The sequence below is a fragment of the Plectropomus leopardus genome, chromosome 1 (genome assembly GCF_008729295.1).
Source record: "Plectropomus leopardus isolate mb chromosome 1, YSFRI_Pleo_2.0, whole genome shotgun sequence".
Lineage (NCBI taxonomy): Eukaryota > Metazoa > Chordata > Actinopteri > Perciformes > Serranidae > Plectropomus > Plectropomus leopardus.
In genome coordinates, this window is record NC_056463.1 from 89,043 (window position 1) to 105,741 (window position 16,699).

The 16,699-nt window shown below is 38.0% G+C and overlaps 1 protein-coding gene across 1 annotated transcript in view; it reads right to left on the bottom strand.

The window, feature by feature from the left end:
• LOC121943502 (solute carrier family 23 member 2-like) overlaps positions 1-16,699 on the bottom strand; it is a 41,753-nt gene that overhangs the window by 4,639 nt on the left and 20,415 nt on the right. The window contains exons 6-10 of the mRNA XM_042487026.1: positions 15,681-15,798; positions 13,094-13,250; positions 7,494-7,747; positions 6,856-7,020; positions 4,949-5,057 (exon numbers count right to left, since the gene is read on the bottom strand). Coding sequence (XP_042342960.1) covers positions 4,949-5,057; positions 6,856-7,020; positions 7,494-7,747; positions 13,094-13,250; positions 15,681-15,798 — 803 coding nt within the window. The remainder of the gene's footprint in view (positions 1-4,948; positions 5,058-6,855; positions 7,021-7,493; positions 7,748-13,093; positions 13,251-15,680; positions 15,799-16,699) is intronic.

Consider the following 16,699-nt stretch of genomic DNA (forward strand, 5'->3'; position numbering starts at 1 on the left):
TTACAGGTAATCTAGCATTAGTTAATGAAGTGATTATATGAAAGACAGAAGCCTTGGCTTTCTGGTGCAAAAAGAATGATGTTCTAGCTGTTACGGTTTTTCATTTTAGTGCGATATAGAGAATTATGAAAACAGCAATCTCTTGCAGCCATTAAGGGGAAATACTAGTTAATAATTAGGGTGAAATACTATGTTTGCCCTGCATATAAGGTATGGTATTTATAGGATCATGGTGTGTTGACAGGTAAGACAGAATCCCTATCTTATCCCTATTATCATGCAAATAACGACAGCTGCAGGGGGTCTGTTATCATTTACCAAATTGCAGATGAATAGCAGAAGCATGGCAGCAATAATAATAATAAAATACATAATAATGTTAATGTGTCTGTGGTGTTCTTTGTCAAGAATCATTAACCCTTTTTGACAATCACCAACAATCTGCAAACCCCTGGTGCCATAACTGTAGATTTCCCAAGGTAACTAATGTCCTGTATAATCAAGACAAGCCTATTTAAATTGCCCGTCCAGTCACCCTCTCACAGGGACTGACAACACCCACATTATTTAACTTTAAATGAATATGACAACCTAATACCCCAAGAGATACCAAGGAAAAAGTCATGAGTGGATGTTTAAAGAATCAAGATCAAGAGTTTAAAAAGTGTGAAAGGTATGCTACAACGGGGGCAGAGAGTGTTTATTTCATTAAGTTAACCACTCAACTGGACTTATGTGGTTTGACCTGACAGCCTGACCAACTGAAATACAAACCAACTGACATTTCTCCCCTTAGCTGCCTATTTGAGGTAAAACAAACAAAACAAATTCACAGTTCAGAATAAGATAAGACAATTTAAAAGGCTCTGCTCACCACCATCAAATCTAGGCTAAAGACTAAATGTAACCAAGTGTTTGCCATCTGGGCCTGTGGGATTTGGGAACACCTTGGCTTTAGAAGCTTAGGCTGGCAGAACCGCTGCCATCTTTTCAAGGGTAATCTGTAGGTGGGAACACACAGCCTTTAACTCAAACTCAGAGGACCACTTTGTTCCTTTGATAAGGATTAACATCTAAGATGTGTTTTTGGCATTGTCTGCTGATTCTGTCTTTGCTTTTTCATGAACAAACAGGACAGTGAGTCCCAAAGTAGTTTTCTCAGCTTCATACAATAAATTCACCAAATGTTTTGCACAGAATAAAGGCGACACACTGATAAACAACATGAGAAACAAGTGTGAATATATAAGTATGGGTGGGGGACACAAATTATGATTGTTGGGCCCGTATTAATAATACACAATATGACATATTGATTCATATATTATCTTGTTTGTAAATCTACTAATGGAGCAACTAGGGTCATACAAGTTGTGTATAATTAACTGCCGAGCCAAAGATAGCTGGTGTTTGTAAGAGATCAAATTTAGGCGAAGGGGGTGGAGTGGAACATGTCGTGTTTATTTACTTCTTGGGTTGATGAGAGGAGATATGGCAGAGTTGTTGTACTTATTTTACCCCAACTAAATTAGAGATTTTAATAACCCCGCATGTGGAACATGAACATATCTACGTGTTAATGCATCAGTTTGAAATACTATGAAGTTAATGAAGTCCACTCATTCATTAATTACTTTTGCAATATGATGGTAAGTCGGTGACATGTGTGTCTTATTTCCGAAAAAGAACCAAGACACGCCTTTCTAGTTGAAAAGTGGCTGATATTAAGTACACTATGAATCTTTGGTATATCTGTAGTAGTTTAGTAAGAGTAGACCTCTTTACAAGCTCTTGAAATGCCATCACAACACCTACAAGTCACTAATCACACATTTGTTTGATCATTTTGCCGATTCGTTCAGTTTTAGGTAGAAAGAGAGATAATGACTAGTATAGACATTTCCTCAAAGCCATTACACAAAGGCATAATTCCATCCCCTATAATGTGTGATTAAAAGAGAGATCTACTGTCTGCAGTCAGCTCAAGAGGGTTCAGAAGTTGTCAATGTCAAATAAAGAAATAACGCTTCTCATTGTAGCTTCATTCACATAAGCAAATACAGGTACGAAGTGTAATTTGTGATGAAGACATAAGCAGCACTGTGAAGAGATGACGGTGGAGAGGATAAGACACTGTGCCTGTTATTGGCCGTGCGGGGTTTGAAACTGAATTAAAATGTACGAGTTTAACGCTCTCAATTAAAAACAGTCCATGTAGTTTTCCAAGATGAATAAAGGCTTTTATTTGCACATTTCAGAAGTGTCACTTTTGCAAAGCCAGTTAAATTATGGCCTAAATGTGAATGTTCAATAAATGTCTTTATTAGACTGTGGAGTGACACGGTATCTTCCATGTCGATACTCCTGCGAGAACGATTGGTGCTTCAAATGGGATTGATCGCCCTCTCCTGACACAACGGCCTTTAATTACTTTGTGCCTCAACGTCGATGACTTGATTCAGAAAAGGAGCTGCCGTGTCAGTTTTCCCTGCTCCTCGGACGACAGGTGATCATTTTCAGGCTCAGATGAAGTAAACCTGCCAATGAGCGTGTTTGTTTCACAGAACATGTTGCCATAGTAACTGACTCAGGGTGACGCTGCACTGGCTTTGTGAAACCAAAAACTCGCTCATTTCAGGCTCAACGTTCTCAGAGTTTTCACTAATCTTACTTTCTGAGATAGCGCCCTGGTCTATTACAAAGTCTAAACCGACACCAATATGACAACATTTTGGATTTGAAGCCAACAAATTAGCTGTACTAACTGGCTGCAGGTGTGTGAGCTGAACTTTTGGTGGACGCTCCATTTATTGAAAGATCGAAGTGGGATCGAGCACATAATTGTCCTTGGCCAAGAGAAGTTTCTGCAATGCTTTCTTTTTATGAGTTACATTTTATTTTATTTTTTTTATGAGTTTTATTTTATTTAATAATTTGCAGTGTAAAATAAATACAGTCAAACAAAAATTACTACACCTTCATAAGAAACACCGGAGGGATGAGATTTGGAGTAAGCCACAACTCAGAAATTATGTTCAAATTAAAGGAGATTACTACACAGAACCTTATTCAACGTTAAACTTAAGGAGGGGACAGACGTCCCTGTGCGCTTAGTTAAGATCTGGTTCCTTGCCTCTGGCGATTGAAGTCGGTAGGTATAAAGGTAACCCTGAAGAGCAGCGTATGTGTGTTTTGTGTAATCTTGAAGCTGTTGAGGATGAATTTCATTTTTGCTCTACTAACCTTTGAATAGTGACCTGGGAAAGCATTTGTTTGAAAAAGTTCAGGTGAAGAACCCTGACTTATTTTGGTTGGCTGAGTGTGATATGTGGAGTTGGTTCTCTAAAGAGGAGATTTATGCCTTGGCCAGATTCACTGTAAATGCATGGCTACTACAACAGAAAACACTGTATCCACTATAACAGTACAATTGTCTATTATTGATTTATACTTTTTGAAATGCTTATTTATTTGTATATTTTGAAACGCTCCTTATAGAAATTTGTGGATGTATTAGATTAGGCTATGTGACAATCTTTGTATTCTTGCATCAGTGTCTTTTAAGCCCATGTGGGCTGGGCAAAATTAAGTGCGTGACACTTAAATAAACAAATCAATCAATAAATCAGTATATCTGTCACTTGCTTTGAAAGCACCGCAGAGGAAGAAGACCGGCTGATTCACAAAGTTGAAATGAGGAATTACTGATATGAAACCTCCTTATTATAAACCTCCTACAAAATCCTAAACACTGTGTCAGCTGGCTGGAGGGAGATTGCTGGGAAGCTGCAAGTTTCTGCTAAGGTAAATCACCATTGCTAAAAACAAGCTCCAATTAATACCACAATGTAAAATATGTGTTTTCTGATTTAAAACATGTGGGAAGATAGCAAATAGGTTATTCACCCATCTTTTAAATGTTTATGGTGATGGAAATGAATTTGTAGGATTCGGTGTGGACAGAGCTTCAATGTTAATCAATGCTATGTAGCCTAATAGCCGGACGTTCATTTTCTATTGGGACACGCTGTCATTATGTTCCACTGAGGAGCGGCTGTCATGTGGGACAACTGGTAAAAATCAGAATTGGTCCAGTCCAGTAATTCGTATCATTTCAAACTGTTTGAAAATTTTCACACTAGACCAACCCACATTTTGAAGCAATGAGTTTGGCATTACAGCCATCTATTATTATTATTATTATTATTATTATTACTTGCTATCTATGTTTTTTTGTAGCCAGAAGTGACCATATAGGGATGAGAGGGTAAGGCTGTGGAGGATCTAGGGGTGGATCTGACACACAGACTGTTGTGATGCTTTACAGACAGCCTGTCACTCATAGCGGCCTCCGCCTTAACATGCATAACTTTAAGCTTTGATTAAATACAAATGATCAGGCACCCGTTCATAATCCACTCCCCATGCCGTTGTCATGAATGTTGAAATCAGCTATAGAAACCTAAACCATGTTTTGTATTAGGCTGTACACATGTTTGTTTCTGCTGTAAAATTGAGCATTTCAACATGGGGTTCTATGGGATTGCCTGAAATAGCTATTTGAGGTGCTGCAGCTTTGGAAAGTGAGATGAGATCACAAGTGGTCTCTCTAAACGCATGTTAAGAAGCATTCTAATGCCAGGTGTTAACAGACAGACTCAAAGCTATCCACCTGTGATCGGATCACCCAAGATGCATGGTAATACCAGGTGTAAACAGGCTCTAATTGATCATATATTTTACGTTCACATGTTCCTTCGTCCTAAGTCATTCATTTATGCGCCCGTCTGACTCTAAAGACAAACAAATTGGCATATTTTGGTGGAAAAGTCATTGCAAGTGTTGATTTTTTAATAATCTCAAGGGATGCTCCCTTTTTAAGGGACTTATTCAGAAAGGAAACATGGACTATTTGTGTGTGTGCACAAGTTAAGTGTCTCAGGATTACCTGTGTCAATGATGCCGGGGTTGGAGTGAAACCACGTAGGCAAAACAAGGCCACTGAAGGTAGAGAAGCCGAGGATGAGGAGGTTACGGGACGAGTTAAGGTCCACATACTGGAGAGAGAGAAATACAGAGAGATATTATTTTGTTGTTCTGCGTCAGCTGGCTGCCATCTCTATTTTGAATTCGAAATCATCTAGAACCTCAGAAAGGACCTGGTATCCATTTTGGTCCAGGACTCCCATTTATGCATGAGTGCATGAGAGGTCAACTCAGACCAGCCCTGTCTATAAATATGCTCTGACTGATTAATGAAATTACAAAGAAGCAACATCTATCCAGCCCCATTACACAAAATGAAAGTAATACTGTGTGTCTGAGGGAGGGTTGACATTTCAGCTCTAATGTATTTTTCCGAGGAAGGAGGCTTTTCTAAAAAACTGATATATGATACAAAGGCTTCTGAGCACCTATGACTAAGCTTTAAGGGAGCTGCAGTTGTTCAAAACAAACAAAATAATCATTAGAATACGGACACAAAAATCTTTGTATCATGTTTCATTTTTTACAAAGACTGTTGGAATAAAAACATGGGAAAATACCCTGTATGGGTGGGACCTGGGCTCTCCTGTTAAAAAGTCCTGACAAAATATTTCTCTAAATACATCTTCTGCCTCAAATTTCCTGCTGCTTGAAATCTAAAGAACCTCCCATCAAAATTCTTCTTTTAAAGAAGCAGCTTGAGACATTTCAGCAAAAAAGACCAACAGTTACAATCTAATGCCATAAAACTCATAAATTAGCTGAAATATTGTGTAAAATAGCACTGGTATTGGGCTTGGGTGGTAATGTTATCTTATTTTTTCATTAAATGTTTCTGTCAGATTTGTGCCCAAAATAACTTCTTATTTTGTCTGTGCTGGAGAAACACAAGGAGGCTGATGCTCTGAGATTTATTCAGGAAGAGATGAGTAAATTATATTGCTGATATAGTATTTACTGTTTGTTTTTTAAGGTCGATAAATACCTTATTAGTCTGAATTATAAAAATAATGAGCCCTTCGCCTTAATGTCATAGCAAGTAATTACATTATAATGACATTTCCTGAACTAATATCCAAAGTGAAACACCATCTTCTCATGTATATAATAATAATAATAATGTAAAAGCTATCTTTGTGGGTTGTTTTAATGGGCAACTGTGCTAAAGACCTACCCCGGCACTCCTGCTTTAATCACTAAGAGATACCATGTGCCAGGAAACAAGATCACTGTTGACCTCAGCTCATTCGGGAGCCTGTAACTTGGACTGTTTCCCAACTACGCTGCTGTCTAAAAGTGTATCACTACCTCAGGTGACACTCACAGATGCATTTTAGAGTCAACCTCTAGAGGGCCAGCAACTGCCATGATGACAAAATATGCATGTAGAGAAAGCAATGCTGTGGTGTTTAGCATATGACATGTAAATGATTTAATTTCTTTAAGAAACAGCTGAATGGCTACATTTTTTAATCTCAATTTTTAATAGTCAGTTTAATATTTGGTTCTAATTTTTATATCATCTCTGAATTATTTTCCTGATTTTTTAAAGATTTTTCAAACATTTTAATTTACTTAATTGGTCATCATTTTAGCATTTTAAGCTACCAAACTGAAGTTTATTTTTGTGAATCGGTCTCCATGGGAGTCTTTTGTTTGTGCTTGTGTTTCAGGTCACAGGGTCAGCACCAAAGTAGCACCTCTGGAGCCAGCCAGACTCAGTATCTAGTTCAGGGGCCCATTAACAGGGTGGATGTTTTTGTCTCAGGGTCTTGATTTCCAAGGAGGACGTTTTTACAATGTCCTTAATGATACTGATAAAAGTGTCTTCCAAATATACTGTATGTTACAATATTAACATATGTTTACCTGGAGGTTGGATATCCCCACTGCTGCAATCATTCCAAACATAACGAGGAACATGCCTCCAATGACAGGGTCTGGAATGGTGATAAAAACCGCCCCGAATTTCCCAAAGATCCCCAGGACCATCATAAGAATGCCGGTTGTTTGGAGCACCAATCTGCTGCCAACCTGGTGTAAAATGAGCACAGGAACTTGTTATCCCATGAATACAGAATGGGTTAATTCATCATTCTCACAATGCCAGCTTTATTTCGCATGGGGAAAAACCCTCTGAAAGCACAAAGACATCATAACCAGGAAACTATCAATCTCATCTGTAATGGTTTTGAGTTGTATGTAGGTGTGACACAACAGAGAAAGTGGTGTCACAAAAAGAATGCTCGGGTCAAGCATGTCGTAAAATATTTAAGCTTAAGGAAAGAATCTTATCTGTGCCACTCAGGGACAAGCTTTTACTTTAATACCTAAAACTGACAAGTTGACAGAGTGCTATATACATCTTACATACTGTTCAAATCACAAACTCAAAAAAACTAAATACATGCCAAATATCTTACCTCAACATGAACGCTGCCAGTGTTTGCAAGACATATCAAGTGTTAGAGTCCTAAAATGCATGAGGAGACTATTACGAGGTGTACCTTGGTAATGCCAAGCGCAGCGATGTTCTGGCTGTAGGAGGTGGTGCCATTTCCAGTTCCCCACAGTCCAGCCAGGATGCAGCCAATGCCCTCCACTGCGATACCTCGGTTTATGGCGTGAGTTGGTGGAGGAGGTGCGCCGGACAAGCGAGCACAAGCATAGTAGTCACCAATTGATTCCATGGTAGATGCTAAGACGCCTGCCATCATACCCAACACTGAGGACACACTCACTGTGGGTACACCCCATTGACCTGTGTGTAATGAGGTGGCATACTTTAGTTTCCATACATTTAGTTACAGACACAGAACTTAGAGACTAGATATCTGCCAAAATCCTTCAACATCCTAAATATTTAGATTTCTTCCAGCTCTGGATGACACATTAAGTGAATGTTCAATATTTAGTTTGGACTGAGGAAAAGGCTAGCAGACTGTTATCTAAGAGGCCAAGAGGGTTCACATGTCAAAATACAAAACAACTCTCCTTAACCATTGAGGGGTTTCTCGCCAAGCAGCAGTATAAAACATCTGCCAGACCAAAGGTTTACACGATGTATGCCATTGTTATTTGATCTGCTGCATAAACATGTAGAGCCAAATACCATGCTACAATTTTATTTCCTAACATTTTTTTATTGAAGTCGTCCAAACAAAAACCTTTCTGGATTATAGAACTCCTCACACAAATAACTCAACAAGTGAATGTGGGATGCCAGTTTTGTGATCCTGTTGTAATTCTACAAGGCTGTGCTCTTTTGCTTTACAACTACACTGAACAAAAATTTAAATGCAACATAGCTTTTAGGCCTCTGGTGGAGAGGAGGCCTGAAACAATGGGGCCTGTGAGTTGCAATATGACATGAATGCTTCATCTAGCATTAACCAGCAGGATCACAATATATTTTTAAGATAACTGTTTTGAAATGGAAACCTGTCGCCTCAACCAAGTATAAAACTTAAATTTATTAGATTTAAATAGGTACATTTGATTGAGCAAAAAAAGGTGGATGGAAATGTAACGATGGTTTACTTCTTTACACCAGTTTTAATAACAATAGTTAAAAACTTTGCATGCTCTCTGTTGGACCAGTGGGGCTACCGTCTCCCAAAAAGCATGTTGAAAAACTTTGTGATGTTCGAAGCCAAATACTGGATGTAGTTTTGGGACACTTGTAAAGTCTGTCACACTTACAAAACAGGCTCCTTTTAGACCCATATCATACAGGTTCTTTCATCAAAACATCCTCAGGTCTTAATCTCCAAAGGAAACTGCTATCCGAGTGTAATTACAGTCTTAGATGCTCAAATGTAAACCTTGTCTCTACCATGTCTATGTAGGAACATAATAATCCCAATAATATATCTGTGATGTGTATTGTGTACTACTGATATGTTGATGGGTTTATTCAGTGTTATTTCCATGCATGTCACCACATGAACAATGATCTTTTGGAACAAATCCTGATTCTAACAAAGTATATTTAACACCAACATTACTAAACACAGGATCGGTATGTTCTTTAAGGCAGGCATCAACAGGTGGAGGTGTCAAACCAGAGAGCAATGAAAATTACCTGTTAAAGCACATATGTCAGCACACTGGGTTGATGATGCAGATACTCTGATTTTTGTGATTAATGGCTTAATCCAGCACCTTTCAAAGGCTTACAAAAACACACCCTCAAACCTCTTGCACACACGCCTCAAAATAGAGTACATGGGTTCATATAAAAATTAGCAGATTAAAATTTGTCTCTGTGATGGAGACCCATCTGCTTTGCCTAATGCCAGATGGCAGCACATTTAACCTTAACATAAGCTTATTTAACAGACACCTTAAAGACAATCATGATCATTCTTCAAAGCAAATTGACTTGATTTTTTTCAAAAACATGGAAGGAAGGTGATGATCAACGAATGATGAAAATAACCAAAATTAGCAAGAAACAAAGGAAGAAAAAAAGACTGGAAAAGTGCTTAAAAACTATAATAAATCTGTGAAATAATTTTATAGATTAGAATATATGCCGTTAACATAATCAACTTGCAATTAATTTACATGTATTTAAACACTTGAAAATCCACTCATTACCTAAAGTGTATGTCATCCAAGAGAGACAATAAAAACAGATGCAGTGGTCAAAATTGTCATATTGAAATTAAAGGTATGTTGATGGACTCACTTCATCATGTCATGTATTGAGTAACATTACAAGTAAGAAGTCAGCCCAGTGATATAAATTCATTTTCTCAGTTTACTGCTGATGCTAGAGGCTGCAAAACATCCAGTTGTAGTTTACTAATGCATGAAAATCTTGTCACGATATGAACAGAGGTTAAACCAGCCACAGCTCAGCCCTGAGCACAGTGTTAATTCTCTACAGATCATTCAACAGACTACAGCATTTCTAGTTCCACCGTTTCTCTGTGTGCTAGCTAGCCAAGCAGAGTGGTGACCAAAAATGGGAATGGTTTCAAAGATACTAAAGGTACCATCCACGACTTTTCACAGTGGAAAAAAAAGTGTACAGAACTGAACTGAACCGAACAATCCTGCTAATGGAAACACCCCATTATTTCCACCTTCTCTTCATAATGATGGCAGCATCCGTTCTGACATTTTACCATGTAATAGTTAATAATGATAAAATAAATGTGTGTCATACAGTCACAGCTGTTTCTTGAACAAACTGATGAGGTGATCCTCTTTGTCCTCCATCTAAAACTGCAATTTTGACAGAGTTGGCTGGTTATTTACCTAACTTGCTAATTCCCCCATGCTACCATGTCACACTGGTTACAGAAAATGAGCAATACAGTACAGACTTGTCAGAGTGTCAGCACATATTTAATTCAAAAGAACAATGGCCAATGAGGATACAGCAACACTGACATCATAACTCATACCAATATTGCAACTTCATCCCTCACTTACTCAGTCACGAACAGACAGACTTGTGTCTTTTGCTTTTTTGTTTGTTGGTTTTGTCCCATTTTATCGATATTACAGTCTTCATCTACCCCATGTATGTACTGTCTGTCACTAACTTGATTTTATTTGTACTGTCCTTTGCGCTTGTTAAAAAAATAAATAAATTGAAAAAATCATGTGCAATCCTGTGAATGTTGCATATTTCACAGAAAAAAAACCAACTTTGCCTCCGCCCTGTGATTCAGCTCCGCCCCAAAATGTATTGGGTTCTTCCTATGCCCATGCTACACCCTTCAACTAAGTTTTATGAAAATTAGCTCTGTAGTCCTTCAGTCAATGTAATGACAAAGGCAAACACCCAAAACAAGCATATGCATTCAATATTTGGCAGAGCAAAGAATATGAAGTGAGGTGCAGTACATAGATCACTGTTATTAGATGAAAACTATGAACAGCTTAAATGATGAATTATTTATTATAGCAGCACATGTTCCTAGAAACTCCAGAACACATGCTATACATGGAAATCTTGCAATCTTGAGTTTTTGCCAGCTTAACTTTCAGTTATAGCCTTCAGGCTGTCAGGAGGCTCGTTGTCCCAGTGTGGTTATGAAAATATGTCATTTAACAGATCTTTTAACAGCAATTATACTATTATGCTATATATTTAAGCAATTAACGCAAACAGCAATAACTGTCTCCAAAAAGATTCAGCGACACTTTATTGAAAATATGAATGAGCAGTTCCTTAAGTCTTCAGCAAAACTGTTGAAAGTCCTCTGTTTGCATTTGGTTTGGATGTTTGACAAAAATGAAATGAAAGAGAAGTTGGCAGTGAAGTTGAATATATTGTGGGAACCAGAGTACTAAGCAGTTCGCATGATTTTTGACAATTAGGACACTTTGATTTATTTTATTATAGCAATAACCGACAGATTATTGTTTTTTTTTTTTTTTTTTGGTTAATTAATTAACACTTATAGTATGAGTGTTCGAAGGTGGAGTTGAGAGAGAGAGAGAGTCCATGACCATAATTGTACAAAATTACACAAAACAATCAATTACACTTTAATAGTGAGAAGGTAACCAGATGGCATTTGGGAAGACAAAGCGAGAAGGGGAATAAAATAGAAATGATTCAAGAGGAGCTGCATTATTTACACAATATTATAATATGTGTATTATCACTATAATAATCATTTTTCATTTTTAATGCACCCCCCTCTCTAAATTTGGATGTTTTTGCTGGTCCATAAGCAAATCACGGCCGAAACTCGTCAAGAGTTATTTTCATCAACTAATGATTTATCCACGCTGTGATGGCGTGGATAAATCATTAGTTAATCTGGTCAGAGCTGACCAAAACAATGCATGAGAGGAGAAGTTGCTTTAGAGTGAGTGGAAGTAAACTTTTAGGCACAGTGAACGATTATGTTTCAGTCTCACTGTGCCTGCTGTTCTGATGCTCCATCTGTGACCAGAGTACACTCTGCGCCATGTGACTGTGGTGCTATTCTCAGTCAAACAGTACACACAGTATATTCCAACAGTACTCCGCATGAATGGCCCAGTTCTAAACAAAAAGAAAATTGATTCGTGGTGGAGGATGTTTTGATCATGGCAGCCCGCCAAAAATGAATGTGTGGGAAACCGTGAGGTTTTTGTCAATACCAGTGGAGCTGGGAGATCAATGAGAACAACCTCAATAGGGGATAGCAATAAAATGTATGTAATGTATTTGTATTGATAATGATAATTCAAACACAGGCTGAACAAGCAGAACATAACCTTGCAGAAATGTGGCATCTTTGGTCATTCTGAAGGCAATATCTTGCTGCCTCTTCTTAATACACTACCAGTTTGTTTTACACAGCTACGGAGATCAGTACTAAAGTGCTAAAGTGAACTCATCGTATTCTCCACAGCTAAGGAAATTGTTGATTAAAAAAGCTAACACCAAGTATACGGAAGTCAAAACATCGAAGCACAGGTTATGAAGGTCTGCAAATCAGTTGGTGACAGCCAAGACGGGAAACATATAATTGATGTCTAGTTGGTGTCTAAAAATGTGGGACGAAATAGCGAATTAGAAACAGATACTGTCGGACATTTTCCAGAAATTCTCATCTCAGTTTTCACTGAAGTAAAAGGGGATTTTATTGGTCCTCTCTTCTTTTGGAGGCTCAATGAGTCCATATAGTGATGTGTCAGTCGGAGTAAGGATTTTTTTTAGAATATTCTAAACCTCCTCTCCATTCTAACACACTTTGCCTTTGATCTTCTCCACTCAAGATCCCAACAATCCTTCCCATAGAAACCCACTGTAAAATCTGTCGCAGGTGTTTGCGAATTTTGCGAAAATGGCTTAGGGAATTGCTGATAGAAGTCATAGTATACTATTACTGATAATCAGGCACATTTTGTCTATGTGGTGGCAATGCTGCAGGAGAAGTAGCACAGCCAAAATTCATATGGAAGAAGGAGGAGGATAATAAGAATAAGAATAAGAATAAGAATAAGAATAATAATAAGAATAAGAAGAAGAAGAAGAAGAAGAGGAATAAGAAGAAGAAGAAGAAGAAGAAGAAGAAGAGGAAACATGACAAATAATTAGTCTGGCTAATTAGGTTTCCAGGATGTTAGAGCATGATATATATGCACTTACCTGGGTAAGGCACATGGAACCAAGGAGAGTTAGCCACAGCGTCCAGGCTGATGTCGGTCCTGGCTGAGAAACCGTACTCATCAGACTTTGAAGGGAAGACCTCAAAGATGGTCAGTAAGAAGCAGACGAGCCAGGCACCACACATCCCGAACAAAGCCTAGAATTTTTTTTATCAGATACAGGACGTCTAAGTATATTTAAACTGAAATTTAAACAACAAAAACCAATCATTTCTGACACTCTTTTAAGCATCTGCTGAAAGTCTGGTGATGCAGTAAAGTACTAAAAACCTTGAAGCTAGTGACTTTTTATATTCACCTACATGCACAGAGCCAACATTACATGCCAGTTACCTCTTTTTTCATTACAAGCCAATCACAGGTCCAATCTGTCTTTAAACCAATAAATTTGTCCATCCCTAACTGCAACCATGGCTGTTGGATAAGGATCTACTGAAGCATAAGTTTTTGCAAAGAAACGCCTGATTTGCATCAATAAAATATTTTAAATATATGTTTCTACAAACTCGTCTGATAATGGATTCTGAGCACAATCTAATTTATTAATGGATTTCATTACTGCACCATTTATCACTTGCATTCAATTTGAGCGTGCATGCATTTTCATACATGCCTTGGGCTCTGGTGTGCACCTCTGATTGGATTTGTGCAGGGATTTTGCGTGGAGCAAAGAGTTGTGCACAAGAATGCTTTTATCATATGCATGGCATATGAGGAGAGTCAAACATTAGCTCAAGGGAAGAAAAAAACATGCCAGAAAAATATGTTTATATTTCCTTCATTTCTGCTTTGATGCTATTTTGACATCTTCACCTATACTGTGTCCAAGAGAAAGAATGGATTAAAATCTAAAAGAGTCATTATTTAAAGTACAAATTACACAACAATTTGCCAGAGTATGTCATGCATTATATGATCACTTATTAATGAATAGAGCTTGCCAAGAGACTGTGTATAATATTGGGTGTTGGCTACCCTTTTACAGTAGGTGAGCTCTTTCTGTGCTGCTGTTAAATCCAAAAGTAACCTCGTTTACGGTAAGATCAAAAAACCTTCATTTCTTAGGTACGATTTTGGGGCTTACACAAGATGTGACATTCTGCCAAAATGATAAGAGCAGTCATATATAATGCATTCCACAGATTAAACCCTGAAGCCAAAATGAGTCACACACTTTTCACTAGAAGAGGCTCGCATTCAATGTTTAAGTTGTTGTCTTTTTTCTTTTAAACCTTTATTCATTGAGTCTGCATTACATTAGCATGTATGTTCTCGACCTCATACCTTGGAGCTTCAAAGCATGGCCCAAAAACCTCCAGGCTCCTGCAACCACTTAATTACAGAGATGCAATCTCATCAGGTGTGAAAAAAGGGGACAAAACCCATTTTACCCAGAAACCGTGCAAAAAGGCTACCATCACATCCCTTCATTATGCCAACTTTGCTATTTACACAGAACCAAACAATGGTGGCATCATGCCATCATTTGTTTGACGATATGTTATGTGCGTAACCACACATAACATTCAGGGATTTAAAAAGCAGCTAGCAGCAGTTAGCAGCTAACTCAAAGACGACAAATAGCTGCTGTAAATGTCCACAAGTTGGGAAAATAGTGAGATTTGGGAACTCCTCACCCTCTGAGCCGATGATGTGAACAGCAACTATATAACAGAGAATGTTAATGATTGTTATTGCCATGTTATGCCAATGTTATTGTTAAGAAAGCATTGCTGATGCATGTGTTACATGTCACACAAGAGGCTGTTGCTGTTGTGTGATACGTCACTCCTCTTTTGGTTCCAATATGCCAGCATGCTATTTAAATCGTACACTGAAGTGACATGATGTTACCAGTGTCTGGTTTTGTGTAAAAATGAAAAGTAAGCACTTAGTAAGTACGTAGTAGCAGCTCTATGGTGCAGTCTCTGTTTAAAAATCAAGTTAGTGTGCCAGTGTTCCAGAAGCAAAAGAGGTGTGATGGCCGTGACATGTAACAACATTATCTGTCTCTTGTGTGACAAACACCAAATGCATCAAAAGGGCTTTCTATACAATATCAATTGCATAATATGGCAAAAACAAGCTGCGTTTCTTTGAGAAGAAGAAGAAGCATTGTCAGCTGTCTTTTCTGTAATGGAATTAACATCATATGTATTATGCATACTCTTATCATGATGACCCACCAGCAGATGGAGACATAAAATATATGTAACATTCATTCATTATGCAAAATAAGAAAAATACTTCAACCTGGGGTTAATGTTTTGTACATGTTCACTTTATTGATTTAACTATTTTTATTAACAAAGTCAATAATCTGCTGATACCGATGACGTGCCGTTATTATTGTGCATCCCTAGTCCTTAGATTAACACAGTTAATGAAAATTTTGAATTTAGTTTTGTATACTGGATTGGCAGACTTTTGGCTTGATACTGGGTGATCATTAAGATGTATAGTTTTTAAGCACTGCACTGATATTATGGGCCATAGGTGCTTGAAATAGAATGTTGTTGTTTTTTCCCATGACAGAAGACAAGCAGAACATGATAAAGGAAACTCACAGAGAAGAGCTTGAAGAGGGGGTACTGGAAAATCTTCCACTTCTTATCCTTGTAAGCAATCATTGGAACATTGACTTTGCTGAGGTACTGAGAAAACAGGAGGATCAGACAGACTGTGCTGTGGGAAAGCAGAAGACAAGAAAAAATGTGTCACTCACAGCTGCTTCCACCAAGGCTTGGCCCTTGTTCAAAGCTATTAGTTTAATTTTGCTTAAGCATGACATGCCTCCAAACAACACAGAAAGGGGCAAGTCAAAGCAAGTGAAAACATGTCATTCTACTCAACAGGCATGCCTTTATGATACATGTCATCATGTAAAAGCTTACTGCACAGTAACAGTGCAAGTGTGGCTGATGGGGTCATGTGAACATTGTAAATTTCTTAATTCGGCGTGTGATCCACCTCATGCGGTGCATGAAATACTGTTCTGCACCAATGCAAGCATGGTGCATGTTATTTCAGTGGGAAAGTCTGCAGCCTGGTCAACACTAAAATGTATCCCAGAAATAGTTACTTGAAATGATAGTTGTTCTATTTTAAAGTTAAGAATAAGTTCCTCTCTGCATCTCTAAGCTCCACTTTGTTCCACAGAATGAGCAAGTCACTCAAATCTTATTAAACATTTACACTGTAGCTGAAACATTTATTCTGATTAAATTTATGACTGCAGCAGGAGCGGTCTAAACATCAGTCTAAACATTCAGATTAAAATACAGACTGAAAAATATGTGCCTGTAAAAAAAAATCAGAATTTTAAATTGATCAGAACAGGACAAGTAGGCCAACAAGTATACAAATGCAAGAGATGTGACATTGTGAGAGGAGCATGTGATGTGATCATTAGGCTTATTTTTCTTTCATGACTTCCTCAGCTGTGAAAATCTAGAGCTTCTAGTCCTTCTGGTGCAGATTTCGGTGCCTCAGTTTATTTCAGACTGTGTGCATTGCAAATGTACAATCAAAAGAGAAAGAGAGTGCGTGTATGTCAGTGAGGCTGCAGCCACTGCAGCAGAGAGTA